At 41.6% G+C, this 27634-nt stretch overlaps 1 protein-coding gene across 5 annotated transcripts; it reads right to left on the bottom strand.

The window, feature by feature from the left end:
* Positions 1 to 685: 685 nt before the first annotated feature.
* On the bottom strand, positions 686 to 27409 carry LOC120902869 (formin-like protein). 5 transcript variants are annotated; one of them, XM_040311939.1, is made up of 10 exons: positions 27280 to 27409; positions 20363 to 21258; positions 11259 to 11342; positions 7776 to 7862; positions 5114 to 6893; positions 4730 to 5022; positions 4191 to 4643; positions 4008 to 4109; positions 3743 to 3871; positions 1726 to 1938 (listed from the first exon to the last, which is right to left on the bottom strand). In XM_040311939.1, exons 2-10 carry the CDS (start codon positions 20663 to 20665, stop codon positions 1726 to 1728), a joined length of 3444 nt encoding a protein of 1147 aa, XP_040167873.1. In that variant the 5' UTR covers positions 20666 to 21258; positions 27280 to 27409. The 5 variants fall into 5 exon arrangements, with proteins under 5 accessions (XP_040167883.1, XP_040167873.1, XP_040167856.1 ...); XM_040311922.1 differs by having other exon boundaries at positions 27276 to 27399; XM_040311929.1 differs by lacking the exon at positions 27280 to 27409 and adding an exon at positions 27144 to 27269.
* Between the last annotated feature and the right edge of the window lie 225 nt (positions 27410 to 27634).

Genomic DNA, 27634 nt, shown 5'->3' with positions numbered 1-27634 from the left:
CAATATTTTTGTACGAACTGCATTTAAGTTATTTACAGGGTTCTCATAATTTTGGGACACTTTCTTAACTCTTTCTTCTGGGGTGTGAAATTTATGTGTCGCTAATTGGACTCTACGGCACTCTTTTCAGTCAGACTCATTAGGAATCGAATTGGAATGGAGTGATTACAGTCCAATTCCCATCACTTGATGCTCACTTCCAGGAAGAAGTGTTTTAAGAAAGTGTTTAAACATTTAACATTAAATTTTTTAACAAGAATCCCCGAAATAGCCATTAAGTAATTTGAACTTAAATGCAGTTCGTACAAAAAATAAATAAAAATAAAATTTCATCGTGTGAAGCTGTAGGGTATTTGGATTAAAGACAGACAACACAGACTATATAAAAGCGGATGTCCAACAAATACATCATCTAGCATCTGGAAATACTAGAGAATAAATATCTGCTTAGTTAAACTTTCCAAAAACATATGCAATTAGTCATGCAATTTATTTTATATACATATGCTTTTAAATATTATGATTTATAAATCACAGCTTACCCGTGCAAACATTGTGGACATTTAAAAAAAATCCGATGATTTCAAGCATCCGCTGTAATTTTAATATATAGATTATAGCAACAAACACAGGTTTAGAAAGGCACACACTCTAAAACAACTATTAAAAGACAACAGGATCAAACATCGTTACTTAATGTATGCATGTATATTTATGCAAAAGCTAGAAATGTGATACATATCTTTCACAAGAATATTTTGACAATCCTTAAGATTTTTTTTTTATGCCATAATTATGGTGGATAGAATCATGTTGTTATTTGTGGCGTGTAGTTGATATTTTAAAAAATCTTCACCGTCATTGTTTTGTTTCGTTCAATTTAGTAAGCACCAACAGTGATTGTTTCACTTATTTCGCCTAGTGTATAGACCTACAATGCCTTTGTGCTGTCATGTATTGAGACGCAAACAGTTATTGGTGGTTGGCATTTCTACTACCTGGTTGCGCCGGATAAGTGAGTAAGCTTGTAAAAATGTCCAAAAAGTTCCCTTTTTTTCAATCAGTCCTCAGTCACAGTGTTCAGGCATGTTGTTGTGCAGTTTCAAGGCATTTCCCAACTTCACCGAACCAATAAAGTCCTACGCGCGACGTGATTTCGCGCGCGTTTGTGTAATTGCGTAAGCTATGCGAACGAAGTGTTTAAAACTAATTAGGAAACCCCTTTTATTATAAATTGGTTTTGTAAAAGACATACTTTTGTGCCGTGTTTGTAATCTACTGTATATTAAATGCAACGTGCTTTTTGGTGCAATATAAAATCGCACGTGTATGGAATGTGTATAGATATACGCATATTGTCATTCGTTCGGGGGTTTCTTGCGCAAAACTGTGTCAAAATATTGGCAATGGTACGTTCGTTACAAATAATATGGATGTCTTACAGGCAAAAATTATAGGAACAAACCAATAAAACCAATTCTCTTCCAAGCTTTTGAACAAATGTTTTAAAATCATTTATATATACACCCTGCTAAACAGATATATGATACATTACGGGACATCACTAACAATTGCTTCAAATAATATACAAAATGTTCTGCAAGAAAAACTTATAATCACTATGGAACCTACAACACACACAAAAAAAACAACTTATTTTTATAAATTATACAACTTTTACACTGTTCAAGCGCATCGGATTGGAATAGTTTGCACCGATCGATCCTATACCTCCACTTCCTCCATCGTTCGCGAGAGCCTATTGCTATCGATCCTTCTGCGTTGACTTCTCCGTACCGCATCCGCGCGCCGATAGGGTTCGTTTTTCAGTCCCAGCAGTATGTCTTCCAGCGCTCCGTTGTAAACCTCGTCCTGCTGCAGCAGTTTCTTTTCGCGCACGGCATGCGCTTTCAGCTTAAGCTCGTTGATGACAGCTTCCTGCAAATCAAAAGTACGAAAGTAGCAGTAGCATTGCGTTCAGTTCGTGACGAAGACTGTGACGATACCATGAAGGTGCGCATTATGCTTCATAGTGTTATCTTGCACCGTTTGTGTTTAATTGTGATTGAAAAGGTGTTCAGTACATGTATACAATGTAAGTAAAAATATGGGTGTAATAGATGTTTGTTTTAGTAGTATGTAGTACAGTGCCAAATGGTGAGTAACAAGCAACGCAAAAAAAACCGTGCGATAAAAGAATTATTTATTCAGAAATTTTAATGCATTAGCTAAAAAGCACACACAATTACATCACTGTCTAAAAATAGTCTTGGTGCAGGATTAACTTATTGTACAAACATAAGGATAGAAGAAATAATACTTTAGTGCACACAATTAGCCAAAGCGTGAATTAAAGCAATATAAAAACAGAAGAGAAAATCTTACCAACCACAACCTTTCATTAAAAACAAAAATAAACAATAAAATAAAACACAGTAAAAACTCAATTCAAACCCTCCCCTTGCTTCACCAAACGGCATCTAAACGATGGAGTGCGGCTTTCTACTCGTTTGATCGCTGTTAATTTATTAATTATATAGTAGGAAAAACTTATATCTAGTAATGTATACACACACCGAAAATGAATTGTAAAGTTATGCAAAAACAGAATAGATTAACAGTATAAAAAATTAAGGCAAAAGTTTTCACACGCTAATTAGCAGCATCGAAATTAGGCATCAGATGCACACACGCAATGTTACAAAAATATGGCACGCAATGAAACAATGAACGTACAAATATTTTACAATATTCCAGACCGTATTGCAGGAAAATTGAAAGCTATCGTTACCGGTGGTTAGTTTAATATTAATGAAAAACGTAATGCTTCGTTTGTAACTAAAAATGCAATTTAATGTTACTAGCTACAATACAATTGCTTGAAATGCATTCTCGTTTGGTTTTGTGTTTGAAATGCGTTATCCATTTCTGCTGTAGATACGTTGGTACCACTAGGCCTTTCTATAAACGCAATGTTGCATCTGAAATGGTTTATTCCTTTAACACCAGCGAAATAGACCCAGTGTATAGTTTCACGCAAAGCTTTTCAAGATTTCCAAACTAATCAAACGCAACTTGCTTCATTGTTTTACACTTTCGTCGTGCTGATCGTTTAGCTTACTCTACATTCTTAAGAATTATAGTTAAATGTACTCTATTATATAGCCACCAACCCATACAAATGCAAATGCGATATTTAAATAATTAATGATTCGCATCAATCGACATTCTGTGTGTATGTGTTTTTTTTAATGCACGTTTGTGTATGGATTGAACAGCGAAACAAATTGAAACCATGTTTTGCGCTATATAAGGCACTTATCAATATACACAACCAAAGACCAAAAGATAGTAATGAATAAGAAACATTATGAATTTTGTGTCAAAAAAAAATGGATCCCGTTTTCATAAAGTAAACACAACATAACCATTTGAAGCGAGGAAATACTATTATACACACAAATTATGCTAAATTATTAGTGCACACACGCGCGACATTAACCAAGCAATGAAATCCTCCTCAAAGAATAACAGTAACAACAAACCACTAACACACTCATTGGAGCAAAACTTGGTAAACTCTATGCATATGTTTTGAACCGGATATGAAAACGTTCTAGAATCAGCTCACATAAGAGCTACCAGTGCCAAACACGTGTTGCAGTTCCCGGTTCATTTGGGTTAGATTTTGCAGAAAGGCAGTCGATAGTCGGAGAGGGTTACCATCGGCCAAGGGGCGTACCTGTTGCTTCTTTTGATTATTGATTTTATTATTCCGTAGCACCACCTGCTCTTCTTCGTCCTTCTTGGTGGACGCTTGTAGGGCAGCCGCCTCTAACCGTCGTCGTTGTTCGTTTTCCTGATCACAGATCTGCAAGTAAGATGATAGATTGCGTTAAATGGGTTGCTATTTCAAGAGCTATTGCCACCTTTATCCTATATTAATTTCCCAAACGATATTATGCTTAGCTATGTTTGACCATTTGCCATTGTGCCCATACCCATACCTTAAATGCTCGTACGAATCGGACTAGCAATGAAAAGAATGCATTTGCATCTGCATTTCGTGATGATTCGCCAAAGTATTCAATGCACTCTTTGAAGGATTCCTGTCACACACAAAGAAGAAGAAAAAGACAGAAGTATTAGTCATTATTCACTTACATTTCAGCCCATGTTGTGTGCCATACCTGTGCCGTTTTACAATCAGAGCGGATTTTTTTCAACTTTTCTTCCGAGTTCGCCAGGAAATCTCGCAACACATGGCTCTGCGTGCCTTTGCCACGTAGATCCGCTTCCTTGCGTACCGTTTCCATGCCCTTCTCGAGCTCGTTCACATCGGAAATGAGCATCTCGAGCGATACCTGCGCTGCCTTGTCGATGCAGAACAGCTCCGTATCGAAGTTCATCAGCTCGGGAAACTTCTGTCGAATGGTGGCCACAATGTAGTGCATCAGGCTCATGCGCTTGTCGTTCGACTTGGTGTCGAGCAGCGTGTCGAGCGATTGCAGCTTGAAGCCGTAGGCAGGACCGCGCTTGCTGCTGTTCAGATAATTGCCAAATGCCAAAATCACTTCCAGCACTGCACGGAACTTTTTCGACGACTTGATTGAGGAGGATGCGGAAATGATGGAGTACACTTGCTGGAAAATATTTAAATCCCGAACCCACGTTAGCGAATGTGAATACGGGAAGGGAATAAGGAGTAGAGCACCCGACGACAGCTTACCGGACTAATGAGATGCCAGCTTTCGAAAAAGTTCCCAATGTAGTTCATTATCGATAGTTTCGATGAGATTCGTTCGACTTTCGTCAGTTGCAGCATAAACTTGTCCTCCTCCGTCAGCTGGTTCAGATCTTTCTTCTCTATCACATACTCTTTGTAGAGCTTCTGTTCCTGGTCGGTCGGTGTCATCTTTTGCAGCAGTTCCACATTTTCCAGCGACAGGAGCTTGAGATCGAGATTGTTGATCGCTTTGATAACGGTTTCCGCGGGCATTTCTAGCTTTCTTCGAGATATTGCTGTAAAGAGAAGAATCAATTGAAGGACACAATTTAGTGATTGGGTGCGTGTATGTATGGAGCTTAAGCCGATAGCGGCAGCCAGTCTTACCAATGTTTCTTAATCTCGTGTGTTCGAGCAGGGAAATGTGCTCGGGTTTCTTGAACCGTTTGCTGGGGAACGCCGTCAACCCGTCCATATCACAGTTGCCGTTGGTTACCGGCCCGCCCATACCGATCTTGAACCGCTCCTCGAAATCGACAAAGTCTATCTGCCGGTGCAGTTTCTCGTCATCCAACTCATTAAAGATCGTGCCACGAACCTGGTTCGGTTTCAGCGCTACCCAGTTGAGCGTGGGTAGCTTGTATTTTGGCTGCACCTTACGCTTTATCGTCATTGCACCGTCCGTGCAGTGCAGTGCGTTGTTGCCACCATATGGTCCACCCATCGGTGGTGGTACTGGAATGAATGACGGCGGTTTGGGGGGAGCTTTCGGTGGTTCACCACCGTTCGACAGTCCGCTGGGCGGTGCAGGCGGACAGGGTGGTGGAGGAGGCATGGGAGCATTTGCGGCCGAGGGTGGTATTGGCGGGGCCGGTGGGGGCGGTATCGGTGGTGCTTGTTGCTGACCACCTGCACCAGCGCCAGCTGCACCCGTAGGACTAAGCTCGGACAAGCCTCCCTTCGCCAGGAGGTTCGATACGTCTGCAATTGACGTACCTTTGGGAAGCGTTTTGGTAAGGTTCTCCAGCTCGAGGAGCATTGACTGTCGGCTTTGGGATTCTTGCTCGTGTTGTTTCAGAGCTCGCTTTAGCTTTACGATTTCGTCTTCCACCACCAGCTGCTTGTTGTACAAATCGTCCCGTTCGTTGCGCGTTCGGCTCAGCTCTGCCTCCAGCTCTCCGATCTTGAACAGTGCTTCCCGCTCTATTTCGCTGGCCTGATCCAGCGCTCGGCCAAGCTCGTCTTCCAGCTCGTTGACACGTTCGAGCGCGGCCGTTTTCGTTTCGCTGTCCTCCATCAGGGCAGCCACATCGAACACGTTGTCCAAGTAGGCTGAAATTTGAACGTGCAGCTCCTCCGATTCCGTCAGCCGGAGCTTCTCCAGATAATCGTCTAGCCCGAGCGCTGTGAACTCGTACTGCAGGTGTACCCGGTAGTTCATATCTTCCACCGAGTGGACGACAATGTTAACGAATTGCATACACGCCACCATAAAGTCGATGTTAAACAGCTCGTAGTTCATAAAATATTCCATCAACGTCTGGAAGCGGCGCTGCTCGGAGCACACTTTCTTAAAGTTGTCAAACGCGCACAGGATGATTTCATGCCCACCCTTCACTAAGCAAATGGCCGCCAGCAGCTCCAGCACCAGCGCCTTGGTGCGCAGCGATTTGTGGATCAAGCTGAGTGCGATGCAGTTGATCGCTTCCCGGTGCTGGATGACCATGTTGAATCCGTACTTGTTGTTCATGATGGCCCGCATGCACATAATGCACACGTGAATGTCATCCGTCGTCAGGCCCATGTTGAGTTTTGCGATGTGGCGGGAACGGCGCTTTATGCTGGGGCTGTCCAGCATGTCACCCAGACCGGGACGCATGAACCCGTTTGGTGCAATCTTGTGATTAGTTTCGTTGCTCCCGTACGAACTGTTGGCCGCTGTCTCTTTCGTCGTTAGGCCTTCGTCCGATTCTGACTTTGCTTCCAGGATACGCTGTTCGTGCCGCATCATGGTCAACCGAAAGCTGAGATAATCTATCAATGCGTCGAGACCCTGGTTTTCTTCGTCCAGAAACTCCTTCACCCACTCGATATGGTTAGTTCGAAGGGAAATTTCCAGATCGCGCAAAACCTGTGTCGATGTTGATTCGCCAACCATCTTCCGTTTCTGTGGGAAAGGGCAAAACTACCATTACATTGCTGGTCGTATGATGCGAGGACATTAAAATTGGTGCAATAAAGACTTTTGTACAAAGCTGTCTCGTTACTTTTATAAAGATCTTACATCATTTACCTACAAACAATACTAGCTTATAACACTTCTAGAACACCCTTTTTCCTACCTTACTGTTTGTACATATATAATAAAATGCACTAGCCTAGTACGCAGTACGTCCTGCTGGAAATTACTTTTGCTAAGTAAGCAATAACACAAAAAAAACAATGCACTCCTTCATTACCATGAAGCCGTAAAATATTGCATGCCTTTGGACACGAACTTGCGTCGCAAGACTTCTCTCAAGCTGATCGAAATCGATCGCGTAACGTGACAGCGATACGGCGATCGCCATTGGCCGTTCAGCATGGTTGATTTCCCTTTTAGGTGAGAAACGTAAATGGCATTAGTTTTGCGGGTAAATTGATCGCCTCCTTCCTCCCTCCTCCCACCATTCGCCCACCATCTTAAAGCTGGGAGCGAATCCGCTCCCAGGCCCAATGAGGCACAACGTTTGAGGGCGGGTGGTGCGAAAGTCGATATCAAGCCGTAAATCAACTTCTACTGCAGTTACTTTAAAGCATTGGTCACATTACTACTCCCGCGTCCAGGAAACGGTTTCAGGGCCATTTCAAACCCATCCAACCAACCAACCAACCTATGCATCGGCAGCCAACAGGAACATAGAACTTCCGATGTCGGGAGATTCGAGTTGAAAAGGCTCAAATAACACCGCGCAGAAGAAAAATGTGGAATCTGTGTTGTAATGCAATCCTACCATCGATGTTCTCTGTTGCATCCGCCTTGATGCGATACGTCGTCCGTTTTACTTACCCTGTGACTTCGGGACGCCTTGGGATCGAGATAGGTGCGGAGCTTGGTGAGATAGTGTGCCGGAGGATCTTTTGCGTGCACCATTTCCTTTGAGGTGGGAAGAAAAAAAGAGTATAAAATAAGCATGAATACAAGGAATGAATCATGTTGTTTACGCCTCTTGCCAGGAAACGCCTCCCAGCTTAAGTGATATCGTTATCAATTCTGCGAATTGAGAGCAATTTATTTATACCAGTTATTTTTAAAACTATTTTCTCCCGGAATGATATAATCATGCTGTGAGTGCAGACTATTCGGCATTCGTTCCGCAAGCAACCACGCTCTGTTCAACTTGTAGAGCAATACCACTCGATGGAAAGGTTGAATATTTAGGTTTCTTCGGGTGTGATCGATCTGCTATGCATTAGGCATGAGATGATCAAATACCTACAGCGTGGCCTTACATCACCAGTACCTTTGGACACTTATCGCAAAATGATCTCATATTTTAACAGCTCACAGCGCCACGCCATGTGTGGCCTCCTCTCTACTGGCGGCGACGTCTGAGCATCATGGCGTTAACGACTAGCAAGAGAGGGAGAGAGGGAGGTCAGTCGGTCAAAATGCATCAGCTAGCAAACGCAAATACGAAGCGACCGACAAAGTAAACACGAAATGTAGTGCATATTGAATCGCGTTGCACAACAGTCCTTGTTATTATTAACTTCACAGTTTCATTATCTTAGCCGACCGAGAGAGAGACTCTAGCTCGTAACAAACGTAGTGAAAGTGATAGGCTGTGTTGGCTTATCAAACCACACCACAAACATAAATAAACCAAATGTACTGGGGGCTGTTGTATTTTCATTTTTAAAAAAATGCTGCGTATCCTTCTGACATGATTTGCAGCTGCATTGGACAACGCAGTGAAGCTAGCCCTAACTAAACACTAGCCCAATTGCATGGAAATGTCATCCATATGCCATTCAAATTGTAAAATTGACGAATATTACCCATTTTTAAAGCAAGAAATGATGTCTTCTATTGTACTGTTGTATCAGCGTTACTTGATATTGCACAAACGTGCACATCAACGGGGGGTTGTGCCTTAGGTCTAAGCAAATTGCATATAAACGACAACTTCCGACAACAATAATACAACGAACACGACGAAAAGTGCTCGCCCAATCATCATTCGCGAACAAATGGAATGGACAAACAATTGTGTACAATATAATATCGTTACACTGCACTTTGCCAGGAATGTAGTTGTTTGTCCTTTTGTTTTCATTTTTTCTCTCGATAGTATAAATATTTACACAAACGTAGCTTTGCATTAACAGGTCGCTATAAATAAGTTATTGTCTCTGAGTATATACCCCAGTAGAGCAGTGCGTGTTATTTTGAACCCGCTTTGAAATCCTTTTTATTGTTTCAGTAAAGCTTTTGTCCGTCTGAGAAGTAAATAAGTCGTCATAATTACGATACATTTCCATTAAAACAGTATTTTAATGCACACCGCTCAACAACACACACGCATAATCGCGAGTGTACATAACGTAATTCATTCAGCAGTAGTAGCAATGGTAGTAATAGTAGTATTTGTTTCAGTAGTAGTAGTAGTAGTTTCAGTGTTTGCATTATCAAAAAGATTAATGACATAATCCTCCAGGCAAAAGTGGTCTAACGATCCATTACTAACCAAACGAGTTTGCTTTTGTAAACTACCTTCCAAGGCGACGTATGACCTTCTAAAGTTCATGCTGTTTACGAGACGTCAATGGAGTGCGGGATAGAGCTCCCTAGACCGTTCATAGGCGATTACATCAACCACATGGAATAACGTTGAAAAACTGCTTTGCTGTTAAATGTTTTTGTTTACTGTATTGAAAATTATACATCTTTTTCTTGTGATTGAAAAATTTATTTCAAACCGGAACCATTTTGCTGCAAACAAATATCACGAATCGCCACCGCTTCACACCTTGTCCGACTTGTAATTCCCAATAAACATTAACGGTGAAGGTATTGTCTTATGCAATCGTAAAGGTAGATTTGTTTTTGAGTTCGCAAATCAATTTGCAGCCAAAAGTACGGCCGCTTTACGCTGATGCACTGCGATCTGGTTCTTAATAGGCGAATCAATCGCTCGGGAGTTGTGTAAAGCGAACACAGCTAGCTAAACCATGCCCTGTGCAAGTGATGATGCATTTACTGTTGTGGCACGAATTGCGAATGAATGAACAGTGTGTAGGACACGGTACAGACGGCCCATTTCGAGTGAGCCTTTAAACGCATTACTTATACCAATTGCACCATGGATTGCGATGGATAATATTGACCAATACAAAACGTTGAGACATTTGGTAAAGTGATCTTACCAATTGACCGCAATTTATTGTTTCGCTGCACGAACGTGCATGATTATTATTCAAGGGTGGGCACAAACGGTATTTAAATTACAAAAAGCCAACTAATTTGAAAGTAAAAAACAAAATAAAATCAATATGCTGGAGAATGGTTTCGCTAAAACACATTATTAAATAAAACAAAATTAACAATAGCCTGTAATATTCCACATGATAACGGTGTTGATGCTAACAAATGATCGTTTAACACCTCATGCGACATGTGGCTAACTATCAAAACCTGTTATAAAGAATATGTAAAGATGATGTGTTTAGCACAACGATCATTTTACAGCTCAGAGCCATTCAATAGCAGAAGCTTTAATAATCTAGAAATAGTTCAATAACGATAAAATTTTATATTTGTAAACCAACTGTTGGCCTGCAATTATCATTGCCTAGGGAGTGGTGTTTGAGTAGCGCAATTTTCTTCGCCCTTTTTACCTGAACTTTTCCTATTCTCTAGAACATTGCTTCTCCAGCACAAACAACAACGTGCATAAGCACGTTTCAAAAAGAAAAAAAAAACCTTAAAAGAAAGCATTCCAAACGATGATGTCATAGGCAACCTACAAGCCACACAAGTGACGTGGCATGCGGAATACAATGCTGAGAATTCAAAGCTTTTTGCGATAATCTATTCGGAAACCTTCATCTCCCTCTTTGCAGTTCGATACTCACACACCACGGTTACCACCATCACTGAACGGTGCATGCTTTTGTCCGGTGGTTAAACGGAACTGGTGGTGGTGTAATTGAACAATAAATCTTCGCATGACATACACACCATGCTAGCATTTATCCGAGCTTGATTAAATGAAAGGTTTGGCATGATCAGTTGAAGGCAATAACAATCGATCGCATTGCTGCTGCAGTAGTGTGGGCTATGAGGACGCAGTATGTGCATAAGCCACATAATCATGCAATCAACATACTTTCCCATGTTCACATCGGCTATCTCACAGTGTGAAATTCAACAGTTCTACATGCCAAAGTACATACTGCACATATACAATAGCAAGCACATGAATCAACACTTTGCTATGCTAATTGACGCATCATTGTTAGATTCCCATTCTATCGTTGGCGAACTTACCTGATCACATATGATGTCCCATTTTTTCTCGTTATCATAGTTCTTCAGCAACTTTGCTTTATCCGGTGGAAGGTCCATCGATGCCTGTAAGTAACAAAGTGAGTGTAAGCTTATTAGAACAAACAAATAATCGAATAATATATTCCGCATTCAGTATTCCTTTTTAATTAAACAGATTTTCGTTTCTCTCTATTATTTACATTAACAAGAACATTAACCATCCCGGCCACTACACTAGAGTACATAACGTAAGTATATAAAGGTTAATGAGCGTAAAGTGTATGGAGTGGACATAAATCTGACGGAATGCACTACAAATTGCTTTTACTTTCGTTCAGTTGACTGGGCGTACGATGAAAGATCTTCAAACATAACATAACCGCCACACCGGGCCGGAAAATTAGGTCGCAAAACTGTGCAAGGTTTGTTATTCTCGTGCGCAAAGGCATAATAAAAAAGCATCATCTACAGAATCGGCGCAGTACGAATGTATAATAAAACTCCTTACATAGTTTGAGTCGGCGTTCGATTCGTCTCATATGGGCAATAGATGGGACTGAAGAGCCGTCCGCAGACGCCGCGTTGTTCGTTGCTATGGAAAGAAGCACCGTAATGATCTGTGGGTTGTGTAAAGGCCCCTTGGAATGGGTTGATTAATGGCGACACATGCCTCGTCCAACTATGAACCGTACGTTTACAACGAAAGGGAAAGTGGGGCAAATTGGGCACTCTCGATATAAGCATTATTTCACTACAAATATACTTTCCAATGCTAAAAATGTATTCATTAGAGTGTTCTATGAACACCATGTAAGTTTCATTACCCTTACATAACAAATAACTATGAAAATTGCAAAATAAGGTTTAGTAGCATATTGATGTAATTTTTGTCACTTCGAAAATAAGCTTAAACCAGTGTCACAGGGATGCGATGAAATTTTACATGATATATTTTTAAGATATGATATTTCTGATGAAAGCAAGAAGATTGAATGCGTTTTTTTTACTAATATAACAAAAAATACAAAAATGCTTCACATGGGGCAAAATGGGCAGTTACGCTTGGGGCAGATGCTTTTGACATACGGCGCTTGGTGAGGCTATGGTGTTGTATTTGTCGCCTCAATAATGATGACAGGCACAGCTTCAAAAGATTCGATTTCGTAGATTACAACGTGTAAAAACTGTTTTAATTTTGATAATATATTTTTGGAAGAATTTTAAGGGCTTTCCTGACCAGCAAAACAAATGGTAGAATGAAAATACATTTCACGAATCGTGCGCCAAAGCATAGACCATTACCTAAGCGCAGTTGTTGTGGCCCATATTGCCCCAGTGTTTTGACGTTTCACAGTTTGTTTATATGTGCCCATTTTGCCCCAGGGCTATGCCCATTTTACCCCGCGAGTCAAAATAGCTTCTCGTAAAACATCAACTTTTATTTCATGTTTTTAAGTTGTTTCCATTCTATGTGGCAATTTTAATCCATAGATAAATGGTGGAGGCATACAATAATGAAGGCAAAATTGTGTTTTGTGGCATATTCAAAGGAATATTCAGTAAACTGCTTAACATGCCCATTTTGCCCCGCTTTCCTCTATACCCACCGTGGTACAATGCACGAAAGTTGTCTATGAGCGTAGAATTTGCAATTTTTCGGAGTTGCGGGCGGATGGTGACGTTTACGATCAGTCCTCGGAATTGGTTGCATAAGGCATAATGCGATTCATAGAAGGAAAGCTCACATTGGATTTCACTTACTGTTTTGATCTTCAGATTTTAGGTTGAAAAAAAATGTGTACTTTTAAATATGCAATAGAAAACCGGTTCGGAGTAAAGCATTTGCTTGTGCGAAACACAGATTTGTTTTGGCAGCTGTTCATGTAAAATTAGTTGATTGTTGTCGTACAGAACAATAAACTTATTTTGCTCATTCATTGATTTTTTCTCTCCTTTAACATTGTTATTATTTTTTGGAACACAAACATCTAACAACCAACGCTCTGCTTTCAAAGGGCTAGAAATCTCTTTGTCTGGAGCTGGATTACGAGATCTCGGTTTCTTGTTTCAACAGTGTGTTTACGGTTAGCTTTTTGCCCGTAAAAATGAATTTGTTTTACTGAAAAATGTACTTCCAGAGTGTTAACAACCAATAGACAAATTTCTGGTATGAATTTATTCACAACCATTTGTTGCTGTTTACGAATGATTAATTTGTATGGACGATATATAATAAAGATGCCCATTTTGTACAATTACACATACAATTTTAACACTTTTAACAAGCAAAAAAAATAAACAACTAAAACTAAACTCGCGTGCTTAAACTGTTGTAAAAAGGCTGTACCGTGAAACGGCATGCGCTTCGGCGACAGCAGTCCCCTGACTACCTACCTATCGTTGCTTATTCGCTCAAACCGGTATTCAAATAAACTATTTCGTAATTAACTCAGTTCTACAGTTACACATCAAAACACCCACTTGAGGACAAGGTTCGTGGGCTTCAAAAGCCAACGAAGAAAGTTGATTCCGTGAGCAATTTCATGTAGGAGGTGCGCAACAGCAGATCACAGCCAAACAAATATGCACGGTAAGCTGTGAAGCCATTTCGTACGTCACGACCGATCAAATGCTGGGAGGGATAAAGTGTTAGACCCGTTTGAAGGTATTTCAACACATTTGAACACAATAACAACAGTATCTTACAAGTGCTAACAGTTTTTTTCTGGGAAATTTAAAATGTTTTTTAAATTTTAAATCGTATTATTTCAACATTGAATAAATGTTGAATGTACGAAAGCCACTTATATTACAAACACATGTTGGGCATGCCGTAAATTTGGCTACATTTTATGACACTGATAACCAAGCCCGGGTCCGGGTTGAATTCCAACACACGCAAGGAAAAAAACAAAATTAGAACTGTTCCAATGCATTTATCATGAAAAGTGTTTTACTTGATTCAAGCACACTCTTAAAATAATATTTTATTGCATCGCATCTCAACGCACATGTTTCGTCTAGCGGTGTCACTCACTGGCGCTGAGGCACCTATTAGTTTTGATAGGCAATAACTTTGGAGCGATCGAGATTCATACACATTGCCCATTAAAGCCCTCCCTCTATCAGTTGGGTGTGCAACGGAAAGCTTCATTCTGGTTTAATTATCCAGCAGAGAGAAAGAAATAAACAGACACAAATATACATTTTACCAATGCTTCACATTGGAAAGCAAGCCCCAATTTATGGACCTTCGAGGGGGAGAAAATTCCGGAATAAAACATTTAGGGTGTTGTGGTTATTTCTGGAACGATGCTTCTTCTTTCAACCGGTTCCACTAGATGCAATCAGTCCCGGCAACCTCCCATTCCCCCCCCCCTGCTTCACTCAACCACAATTCATTCCACAGTCACTTGTGGTAAGCAAACAGAGAGTGATTAATTGTACGCTATGCGCATTTGGGCGCCCTGGTAATGTTGTGCCCCGTCTGGTTCTCGTACGATTTTAGACGAAAATCAGAAAAACCGCCATCTATTCGAATGGCCCAAAAGAGTGCGGCAGGCAGGCTCTAAACATCTCAAGCCCTTTCGCGCGTGTACGGCTTTAAACGATCGTCGTTCGCTCGTTCGTTCGTTCGTACGATCGTCGAGCGGTCCTCCCTCGGCAAGCACTTAAACGTTCCGGTTCACGATGAATAACAGTGTACCACCGCAAAAAAACAGCCAGCTGTGCATTAACATTTCACTGATAATCTTTGACATTACGGAACTTTACGCCGACCGCGGTCTGCGCGGTGGGGAAGCGTGCTCAGGAAGCATTCGTTGTTGACAAAGCAAAGACTCTCAGCTGCGATGGCAGGAGATGTTCTTGCTTATTTCCGCCATGTTTTGATAGACCGCAAATATGGTTACACAAGATAAGCATCGGATCAGTGTTGTAGCCCATTTCTGGTTGTATCAGCCAACCAAATAGGCAGCAGCAGGCAGACTGACGAGGCTTCCAGCCATTGCTTTTATTGTCTATGGTAGCACCCAATACTGCATCCACCTCTACCAAACATGAGGGAAAGTGTCGCTGTCAATGTCGTCTCTTCGTATGTATTGCCCTTTCAAATTTAAACTCATCCCAAAACATCTCGCCTGTCATGCGGGTGCGTATCTGCGTACTGGTACGCTTTGAAACAGATGAAAGGGACGGTTTCTTCGTGCTGGAATAACGACAACCACAACAAGCGTTTGTGTTTGTGTACACAATATTCGGAAAGCACATGAAGCTATGCTCGTGTATGTGCCAGCACAAATCGTGAAAGCATTCCCATTGACCTTACACACGCTGGTTTCCAGCGTTCGACAAACGCATAAACCCACCTACCTTAAAACGATCATGTGTTAGATTCATTCCCAAAAAGAAACAGAGATTTAGCTCGTTGAATTCTTGGCAATGGAAAGAAAAAACCTCTCCACAGAAGCTGCACAGATTACAAGCAACGCATGCAAGCTACTGTGGCGTTTATATTCGACTGCAAAAACTGAAAACCACCACAACATTGGCATGCATGTTCAACCCATTTTACAGTATGTATCACGCAACAAAAACAACAACAACAGTTCAGGGTCTCGTAAATTTGATTGCCCTCTTAGTGTCGGTCATTTTCATTAGACCACATCAAGCCGCACCCCACTAAAGAGATCATGGCAATAGCGTTACCTACTACCTACTACCTTCCTATCCCATCAGTGGACATTTGAAGGTAATAGCTATCGCTCTTCATCAACGTCATACAGTGCTGTACGGCATGAAGGATCCATTTATTTGCATCTATTTAGCCTCAAACTACAAATGATATGCAACAATAAGCGTTGTAGTCATACAACCGCAAGCGTGTGATGATTAACACATATTAGTAATCGATAAAACAATATAAAAACTGTTAAACCCAAAGAGAAAAAAATATTAAAAAAAAAATATTAAAAAGAGAAACCCAACACCCAATTTGCTCATTCCAAAAACACATATATTTACTCTAAATTAAACCAAAAAACTGTAATGAGCAACATTTGAAGTAACTAAATGTTCTAAATTTAAAATTGGACCAGTTTCGTGGCACAGTTGTGAACTCTAACGACTTAATAACATCTTCTTTTACGTCTTCTATTTCGCGTAATGTCCTACGCGGACATGCCGGCCTATACAGGCTTTCGAGACTTAATTCAATAACCACGTAGCCGGATATCAATCCTTGCTATGGGGGGACGGTCCATTCGAGGCTTGAACCCATGACGCATGGGCATGTTATTGAGTCGTTCGAGTTGACGACTGTACCACAGGACCCCCCCCCTACGCAACTTAACACATACCCACCCATCATTCGTTCAATTCCCACATATACTGCAGTCACCCAAACGCTGAACTGAATGTGACTATGATGCTATGACTACACCAAATGAGTCACAGATAGGCAGCAAAGCTTATTCATAGTGGCTTAGGTAGGCCTCTAAACTGACTAAAATTGTTGTGTAAGAAGAAAAAGACTAATAATCAAAATCAATGTCAAATTGGCTTTCAAGCATGAACATTTGGTCTGTGCAGAAAGAAATCCACTTATTCATCCTTGACCCTTTTTAAATTCGTCAAGATCAATGGGCAATGAAATCGTCATCTTTTTTACAAACTTTTAAGCACATTCTAGATTGCACAGTTTTAACGAATTTGCCCTCATCGACCTTATAATAGAATCACAATTTAATCATAAATGTATGCGTTGGTTCTTCGTTTGTTTGTAACAAATGATGTTTTCCATTCCCCAACAGTGAAATGAATGAACACGTCTTCTATTTAAACAGCACACGTATTCAAAACTCAACAATGTGATCGCATAATAGCACGATATGAGTGTGGTATTAGTACAAGCGACTAATCGCGAAACCCGATCTCGCTCTCCAGCAGCTCGTGTGGCGGCCGCACCTATACCAATAGTGTGTCAAGCGTCCTGTACGTGTACTAAACATTGGCTAAATCAGCGGAACAAATGACTGGAATTATTATGGTACACGTCATGCCTGCGCAATACTTCTTGACCCACACTTTCCGCGGTGATGATGATGATGATGGCAGCAGTTTTGGACGGAAAGTGGTTGAGGGTAGAGAGGAAAAAAAAGTCCCAACTTCGTATATGCAGTTTGTGCAAAAATGAATCGATGTGTTGCAAGCAAACGTATCGAAAGAGGTACACAACGCAACTGCTTTGCTATGCTTTTCAATGCAAAAAAAGAACTCTAAAGTTTTCCATACAAAACTAACTATTAGAATGACTTTACAATATAACGATGCTAATAGGTGTAATTCATTTAGCAGATACATGATTTTAAAATTAATGAAACGCTGTTTCACTCACATGGACTTAGAAATGGAACATCAAATTGCAAAAGCGAAAACTCCATTGTCTTCGTCTTTGTCATCAAAAGCGTAATTCGAAGATGGCCGTTTCCTACGAACGCAAATCCGTCTTGGAATGAAATGGAACCACTGTTCAAGTTACAGCAAACATACGTGCTTCATACTCCGGGGCACAGCCACCAGCGCGCCTAGCTGTGGGAACGGGCATGGGGACAAACACTGCAGCACATGCAGGGTTCCGGAAGCATGAAATAAAAAAGCGATGCGCTTCCAAGATGCATCTTTCGCCGGAAATAATGTTTCTTCTTCTGTGTGCACACCACCCGCCACAAGCTGGCTGGCAACATCTGAGAATTTTAGCTGCAGAGTCACACACGCACAAAAAACCCCGGCTCCAGCACAGCACCCGACTGAGATCGACCTAACAGGCGAACGGCGGATGATGATGAGTCAATATTTATGCACATCTCATCTTCCGTGACACCATCCGCATCCCACCATCCGCCTTGCCAACCTTCCCTCCCCATGGCACCGACACGGATGACATCGTTCCCCTCAGACGCCGTTGACATCCTCCGTACAAATTTGAGACACAACAAAAGCGCGCTTAACTTCTCAAGGCGAACTTCAACGCGAACAAAGTTTCGCTCAGTCATATGCTCCCTACATCCGCCCTCGTAGCTTCTGGACAAACGAGAGCATGTATTGGTGGTGCGCAGGCTGGAACGGCACACAACAACACAACAACAAAAAACACCACACATACACTCATCTTGGGGAGGGTAGTGGGGGGATAGGTGGTCTGGAACGACTCAAGTGATTCTACAGACGTCGTGCCTTGTCTTGATGTTTTGAAGCAAAACGGCGTTCCCTTGTAGAAGCGTACCGGCGTTTTATCGTTCCATAACCTATACGATTGATGAAGTCATTTCTTAATCGAGTACACCGAGGAATCCTATGAGTCAAGCGCTGCTGAGCGATTGATGCGTTTTGCTTCTTCTTTTTATTTGCCCCATAAAAGTTCGGTGTCGTACTCGATTCGCGGTCCGCGATCCAGACCCGTGGGGTGTGACAGAATGAGTTCATCAGTGGGTCATGGATAATGGCCCAAATCAGACCAATCATTGTGATAAAACCAATTGAAGACATTCATGACTCATGATGGTTTCCATGCTTTACAGTGCTAGCTAACTTATGGTGCTTTGTATGATTTTAACCATATGGCAAGCTTGCACGTGGAACAACACATTAAAAATACGTTTTCTGTGCAATAAACCTCAAAGGAGTTTGCCAGTTGCCCGACTTGTGAACTTGAATGTTCTTGCAATTTTATGAACAGGTACAAGCAAACAAAATGCTACTACACCTATCCCACCACTCCCGTGGCACGTCCTGGGTATTTCCCATCGTTGCGCTGCCGCACCTTCAGAACACCTTTTCCAATTCCCAACGTGCGTGTGAAATTGCACGCTACGGGGCTTGTTGGTTCACACACACACACAGCCAGCATATGAGTTTGTTGTGGGGGTTTTCTTTTTTTTGCAAAAACACAGAATGTGGGTGTAGAATGGGAAATACAGATAATTGCCCATTGACCAATATTTTATCGTTACTTTATTTCCATTTTTTATGACATTAACGAACACACCGAAGAGCCATCGTTTTCACATGGTAGCGAATGATATAAAACATGAAAAGTTCAAACCATGTGATATGTAAGAACGATCCTTTAAAGATACTTGTGTTGTGGAGTTATTTACTTCGTGGAACTCCAAACAGCGGTTCGCGATGACTTGTGCAAGGTTAAAATGTAAAAAAGGTATAATTTTCAAAATTCTAATTTTTACGTTATCTTGACATTACCCGTAACAATTCTCAAACACAATAAGCCTTGTGCATCGTTTTGTCAAATGGAAAGGGGGGCTCTAATCTTAGGTGATCAACGGTTTGCTGTAAGCTTGTTGTACCATATTTTCCATTCAATAGATAGTTTCATTTTATAGGTATTGTTCTACAATAAGACAATGAACTATATGATATTATAAATCAACAAACTTCTTATCTATGTACAATGTACCCATGTCACGTACTACAAGAAAGTATAATCTTGAAAGAAACGTCAAAATAACATCTTCTAAATGTAAAAACATACACTACGACGGCCTTTGGTCACCTAAGCCACGGTTCCCCTGTTCAGGCGAACTCCAAGTATTAAGCTAAATACCACAAGTCCATTTAATTTCCAATTGTTTGATCTTCGGACAGATTGTTTAACCTTCATAGTCAAAACGTAATGCGTTATTATATTTGACATGTAACGCTTCCCGAATGTAACGTAGAGGTCTGATCTCCAGGGTTAATCTTTTGCTTAAAAAGTAGGAAAACCTTTTGACTTAAAGCAAGAATGTTATGTTGTCGCTGTTTTTGAAGCTACTATCCATTTCTTCCTTCTTATTCTTCTTTGGCACAACAACCGTTCTCGGTCAAGGCCAGCCTGTACCACTCATGGATTTGGCTAGTGATCAGCTACTTATTGATTTACCCATAGCAGGATATTTAGCCCTACACGACGAGCATGTTACTAAGCACAATTTATTTCCATTTCAGCATTAAAATAATATTCGTTTTAAAACTTCCAGATGGAAGTTAAATATCTACGATAAACTCCATTTACATAAATCAGTCCCGACAGCGCCATATCTACTTACCAGGACTTTCGCAAATCGTCGATCAAGTTCGCCCGCATCCGGCATAGGCTGCAGGTTCCGGGACCGTATGCTAGCTTGGCGGACGTGACAGCTAGACGTTTTCCAGGTGTCAATACCACTGCTACCAGACGGGGACGGAAGTATTGAGCAAGGCTGCTGAATGTCTGTTGACATCGAAGCGTAGTTCGTTTCGACGATCACACTATCCTTGCTCAACCGACCATTGCCCTTATCGGTGCTCCCAGCAGCATGCGACGAAGACACGGCAATGCTGCTGACGGCCTTTGATGATGCTAAACCCATCTTGCTGTGGCGATGTATGATTGCGTATGATTTCACAATTCTTACTATTCGCTAAGCTAAGCGAACGAAAATGGCAGTGGACTACGCTATTCACAAATCTTTATTTTTTACAACTGGTTTGTATACATTATGGGATATATGCCGCAGGCATTAGCGAACCGACTATTTGCTTGTCGTTCACCATTTGAGCGATAGCACAGACGCAAACACATCAGACACACACGCACACAAACACAAACAGTGCAGCACAGATTTAAATCACATATTTCTCTGCATGCAAAACATGATCGAAACTATAAAAATGATTTTATTTTACGAATTTTCTTGCTCGGCATGATTGCTTCGCTTCTTCTATAATTCATTTAATGCACATCCATTTGTCACAAGACACACTTTACACACACTTCCTGCCCGATTTCAAACACGTTTCACATAACGTACGGATTGCGCTGTACATTTATGGCTCATAATTTTTACCACTGCTAGTTACATTATCAACACATTCACCGTCACATTCATTACACTGTACACTGTAGCAGCTTCACACAGGTACACACTTTCACGGCACATTTATGTTGATCTAAAGCTATGCTCTAAATAAATAAACGATGAATTTATAATTTAGTGTAACGTAATAACTAAACGATCTCTATGTTTGCATATGCTCATTTAGCAGCGCCATGACGATCACGCTTCTTCTTCAAAAAACGCACACACTGACCACTTGCAAGAACTCGACGTCCCCGTACCCTGCGTAAACCGTACGTCCGCTACGCGATCGTTATTGCGCGAATCACGTCTACCGGAAGTTGTTGCCATATGCGGGATGAATACCGTACCATACACCATCATCACCACCGCACCACACACAGACACACATCATCATGCTCCGGAAACGGGGGAAGTTTTGTTAGCATCTCTTCAGGCCCCCCTCCCTCAGCCAATAACAATATTGTGAGATTGAGGAAGTTTATAGGCTGGTGCGGGTCCGGACGAGAAAAGGAAGCTTATGCTTGAGCATAAGAAAACACTCGAAAGCAAAGCGAAAACCTGGAGAGAAAAGTTCAACTTCCGGACAAGGGCAAACCTTCAAAACAGCCAGCTAGCCCACCAATACTTTTTGTTTCACTTGGAAATCATGCGTACCTCACACACGCAGCACGACGATCGTCGAATGGCTGTGTATGGTTCTGCGCCTTAAAATCCCTGGCACGGGTAACTCGTGCTAATGAACCCGTGCCCGTCCGCTTGTCCGCATCTTCCGGTCGTTTGCAGCGTTGTTTTGTTACTGATGGTGCGGAGATTCCCGCCAAGCCCGATAGGTGTTAACTTACGCATGTACGTTTGTTTTGGATGTCTGCTCGTTATGTTACGATCGACGTACGACCGATCTATTGTGTTGATTTGAATGTGTTTTCGGAACAGTTTGTCACCAATTACATCTTGTTGCGTTTGATAATTTTGAATTCATTCTTATTGTTTACTCAAAGTGTAAGGCAGCGTAAGAAATATATTAACACGTTTGCCCTACATGTGTGTTGCTGTTCGGTAGTTGCAAACTAACTGTTCCCATAACATTAGCCACTGCTGCAACGGTAAAGCACGTTCTAGAGCAAGCAGTTTAAAAATAAATCAATCTATCTTATCCTTTTGCTTCACAAACTGGGAGCAAAAACCCATCCAAAGCCGCACACGTTCTGCCCATGAAACGTGTTAAATGTACATATTTCAAGACGAACACGGGCGCACTAGAACATTCAACTATTTGTTCTATTTTATACAATTTAACCTAGACCGAGAAGTTTTTGTGAGTATATGCATAAAGCAAATAACAGAACTTTAATTGTTTGTATGTGAACTTTCATTAAAAAAAACTCACTTACTATTAAAACATAAACACACAGTAAAACATATTTTAACTATCTATGCACACAACCACACGTCTAAAACATTCATACAACAAATTTAGAGCATTTTTTAATGTTGCTTGTACACCCCTTGTACATGCAAACATAATATGAGTTAATTTCGAACCATGCAAACGATTTGTTAGCAAACAAACTGTACCATTTTTTGTGATATGGTTGGTTGGATGCACCCCATGGTAGGGGGGGTTGAACAATAAATACTGGTCAAGCGTACCGAAACGTCCCGCAATGCATGTTTTGAGTTCCAGCCCCTTTAATTTTATTTAAAGAATTATTAATAGAACACTGCATAATATTTGTAATTAAACAATTTTGTTCAATTATTGATGTCGATATGAATCTTTGTCGACGAAATCATTCAAAATTCCAACAAATTCAACAGCAGTTTTACAAATCTATTCTACCAAGGCCAGTTTACCAAAATCAACGACCGTTTCCCAACGTGCGTGATTGAGTTTTTTTTTTTAATTTATCTTTTCAACATTGCCCAATGGGCCACCGATGGTGCGTCATTGTGTGCAACCGCACACAGTTCTACCCAAATACGGCTGAGATCGAGGTAGATTTGGCAAGGAAAAGAAACTCTTGCGGTCACAACACACCAACAACAACAATAACAACAACAACAGAAACGAGTTATGTTCGCGTGACCCGTGCACTGTAACAGCGAGGTTTGGAAATTGAAGTTTCATGTCTAACATCGTTTATGATGAGGCACACCATCGCACCACGCAGCCAGTCAATCGATATACCGCTGTGCATTAGCATACATGCCCAAGACACTACACGAACAGCCGAATTTTTCGGGGCATTTCGACGGAACCATGTTCGCTCCCTTTCAATTGGATCAGTCTACCGTGTGCTTCAATTTCCATCAGCCTTCCCTTTAGCCAGAGTTCCCGGGCAGTCGTCGTTTGGGTGGTTCCCACCACGGAAACACACCTTTCCGGCGGATCCATGGCTGTATATCGTTTTTTTTTCTCTCTCCCTATTCTTCCTTCCTGCAAAACATTCAGCTCGTTTTTCTGCTCGATGGCGATGGCGCGAGATACCGATACAGTTTACCCTTCGGCATTTCCATCACGATGATCGACTGCCAATTGATCGAGCATGAAAAAGTGAAGCAAAAAAAGTACTACACATAGCGTTTAATAACCCGGAGGGGTGATTATTGTTCGATTTTCTCACTCACTTCGGCTAAATTCACGATCGCTAAAAACGGCGGTTGTTGTATAATTAGAGGAAAAGTGCTGATGGATCGTTCGGAACGTCGACGAAAAAAAGAAGCGCAGAAACAAGTTATTCATAAAACCGAAAGGTTCATTATATCAAATTTTCCAACCACACCCGCGATCTGCAGTCGGAAAATGGAAACACAAAATTAAAATCATCGTAATCGCTATCTCTTGCAGTTTTCATTTCAACAGTTTTACATCGCAGATGAGCCTCTAATGTGGCCATTACCTGCTTGGGCCAATGCAATATTCAGCACATTACATTAAAGCGTTACGAAATGCGGGCGTTTACTCGCGGATTAGCACATACGATATGTTGAGTAAGAACAATAATTAAAATGTTCAAACTCAATAGGTTTATTTTTGCCTAATATATGCTGCAAACCTACAAGCTACAGCCTATCCTGAATGGAAATGAAGTTGCCGTTTCAAAATTCAACCCATATGGTTCTGAGCATCGGCAAAACAAATATCCAGCCGAGGGAAAAGGGGGAATGGGGCACTGAAAATATCAGTTCATCCAACGGGCAATCGACCCCACCACGACGCAAACGCAGATGATGCACCAACAGCACACATCGCTCACTGACGGCCAGAACAGAGACGCACACAAAAGCGTGGCAGTTTATGTACAAATCGTTGAACTTTGCTTGTGATGCCCCACCTCGGTGTGGCAGTATACTCTGACTTTATTTTGATGCACTCTATATTTTCCAACGCAGCGTGTTGAATCAAACAAAAATGGAAGCAGAACGGAGCAGGGCGCGCGATGCAAATGGTAAACCCATACTGGGCATGATAGGGCCAGAGAAAGCAGTGCATCCCATCCGATTCCACCCACACAGGCGCGCATTTTCATCTCCACTATTGTGCATCATCTTACTCTGGCGTGTGCCGTCCTATCGGCAGTTCGTGTCTGAGATCACAACACACCCATAAGCCACCGTCGTGTATAACCGGATTCGATGTATTCACAGCACAACAAAATGCGGTTGCAGCAATGTGCAGCCTAAACGAGCATAGGAAACGGGGGGAACCCAGGAGGTTTTTCCGCTATTTTCAAACATTCGATTCAGCTGCATCTGTTTGATTTGATGCTGTGTACATGGGAGGACGGGTAAGGACAGGCCCGAGGAGTGTACACCAGGCAATAGACACCAGAAAGCACCGCTATGATGATAAACAAATGAGCTTATAGATTCAGTTGAACTCTATCCCGACAGACCGTTAGAAGCACTGATTTGTGTGCACAGAATGAGCCTAAAAGGGCAATATGAAAAACTATGAACTATGAAAAGCATGACTATAAGGGCCAAGACTGCATTGAGGCTCATTGAGTGCAAGAAAAAGTACGATTTTAACTTTTCATGAACAATTTAGCGTATTTCATTACAATTTGTATTACTGAAACTAATAACTTCAACGCAACATGAATGAAACCACATTGTTTTTCACCAATCATTAAATAAGAAAACGCCATCATTCACCCTTGCCTCCCTTGCTACCCAAAATGGCCCTACCATTATTGCTCGACAGTGTGTTTAGAAACGTTGCCATTGTATCGCATGTTTTTGTTCCCCAACATTCGGTCCCTCTTTTCCGAAAACCCCAAAAACATAACGCAGACTCTTTGCATTTAAGAGGAGCACGCACTCAACATACTGCCACCGCGGTCCATTGGAATGTGACGTACCACAGGGGTTTGTTACCGGCAAACCGGCTTTTTTCTCGCTTTCCCTTTGATCCTTGCTTTCGTGGGGGTTCTCCTTCTTCATGGGTCCTCTCATGATCTTTGGCGAGAATGCTACTTCGGGGGTTGTGTGTGTGTTTCTGAGTATTAACCTTCGGCGAACCAGGAACGATACACGCGGGGCATGAGGAGAGCCATCGGGGTCCCAGATTCGTCGATGGTTTCAGTAGATTAATTTCATTCATGCGTCCGTGTGCAAAGGCATGCATCTGTATGCACAATTCTACCCTGATTTAGTGGGGGATTCTATGCTTGGTTAAACTTCAAATCGGATTGTTGAATTGAAGCATAATGGGAAACATGTTTCTAAAATATATTATAAAATTATTGATAATCCAAGACTTATAAACACTATTGCACGAATGCTTTTTTATGCCGAATGCTTTGGATAATAAGCATGGGTATATGAAGGTAAATAATATTTAAAAGATACAACTTGTTAACTTTTTAAACCGCTGCGTACGTTCGTTGCTGATGAAACTTCGGTAAATAAAGCGGATCAGTAGGAATGCGATTAGTTGAAAGCAATTTAACTATCACGCCCTGCATTGGTGCATAACGAGCAGCAAAAATAGTCACCACAGGCTATGCATAATGCATCAGAATGCATATTTCTGCATTCCACGCACACTACTCCACAAACTGGCTAGGCTATGGCACCACCGTGTGCCATACAGTGTGCTCACATCGTATCGCATCAACATCTGTGCATGAGCGTAATGTTGTTGTTATCCTTTGCCCACCCTTTTCAGTCTTTCCGAACAGATTGCATTCTTCTTTGCTCGTTTGCTATCCCTTCTGGAGTCGCGCACCGTACACACATACACAATCATTTAACGCACACACACACACATACACACACAGCAGCTTCATCATACATCTCTATTCAGATTTCACTAATACACGCACAGCAAACAAAACAAGCAACTGCATTGGCAAGGGATAAAAAAACACCGGTTCCTTTGTTATGCAGCAGTCGCTTCTCAAGCGGTAGGGCTATGACTAAGCTCTGATCCCTGGGCAAGGAAAACGCATACCAACTAGCGAAACATTTTCATAAATGTACTACGCGGAAGCTACATATAATTGCACAGTACAAATTTGTCTAACAGCTTACGCACCGAGCCACACGCAATGAATGACCTCCACGACAGATTCAAACGATCGTCTCTTTTGCTCTGGTCCTTTCAATTCCTACACGAATGAGAGGGGAGAAAAGCGACACAAGCTGCACTGGCACACATAAAGCGGCACCAAGCATCGTCCATGGGCGATACATGGAAACACAATCAACAGCAGCATAAGACCAGCATAATCCCACAGCGTGTAGCGTTGTTACGATTCTGTAGATCGAACATTCGATAAGGTATAGGAATTTGTCCAGAATTCCACAACCGATGACCTTGCCCTACCGAGGACCAGCCGACCAGAACACACACACACTCACAGTGGCTGTTTGATTAAACTCGAGTTGCACAATCTAGAATAATGATTATATTGTGGAGTGATGATAAATGTATAGGAAATCCCTAAACTGGTTTACGTCTATAGCCATCTGTACATACACATTTCTTCACCATACACCACATTCCAGCGTGCTCGTGTGCAGATGCACGCATCCAAAAGTAATGCACTTTACAAACAGAAATATAACAAAATGCACATAACACATTGAACAAGTGTATTGTTTCACTCACTTACTGGGTTCTTAATTGATTTGAACGCAACACAACGAACGATCTCATGCACAGGATCACGCACGACGAACCGCACGCCACCATGGCTCGGAAAAAATAGCGCCTCTGTGTTGACAGTTGCTATTTGACAACCCAAACCATCTTCCAAAGCGGCCTCGCTCCTTCTTCAGTCTGTACAACACGCGATTACGCCGACTAGCTAAAAAGAGATGCACAAAACTCGACAATATAGCGTTCTCTGTTATGACCCCGCGTCTTGACCAGACAGGCAAACAATTTTTGGTTGATAGAAAGAGACACCTAGTAATACGAATATACTGTTGTTTCTGTTACCCTACGTAAAACTATTTCCCAATTAA

The sequence above is a fragment of the Anopheles arabiensis genome, chromosome 2, assembly GCF_016920715.1.
Source record: "Anopheles arabiensis isolate DONGOLA chromosome 2, AaraD3, whole genome shotgun sequence".
Lineage (NCBI taxonomy): Eukaryota > Metazoa > Arthropoda > Insecta > Diptera > Culicidae > Anopheles > Anopheles arabiensis.
Note: the sequence above shows the minus strand (reverse complement) of the source record. Positions and strands in the feature narration are given on the sequence as shown.

Excerpts from the sequence above, each read along its gene's own strand:
- LOC120902869 (XM_040311939.1), bottom strand. The coding sequence starts at position 20,665 with ATGGGTTTAGCATCATCAAAGGCCGTCAGCAGCATTGCCGTGTCTTCG. Across the intron at positions 6,894-7,775 it reads AGGCGTCCCGAAGTCACAGG|AAACGGAAGATGGTTGGCGA; the intron begins GTAAGTAAAACG and ends CCTTTCCCACAG. Across the intron at positions 4,110-4,190 it reads CTGATTGTAAAACGGCACAG|GAATCCTTCAAAGAGTGCAT; the intron begins GTATGGCACACA and ends TGTGTGTGACAG.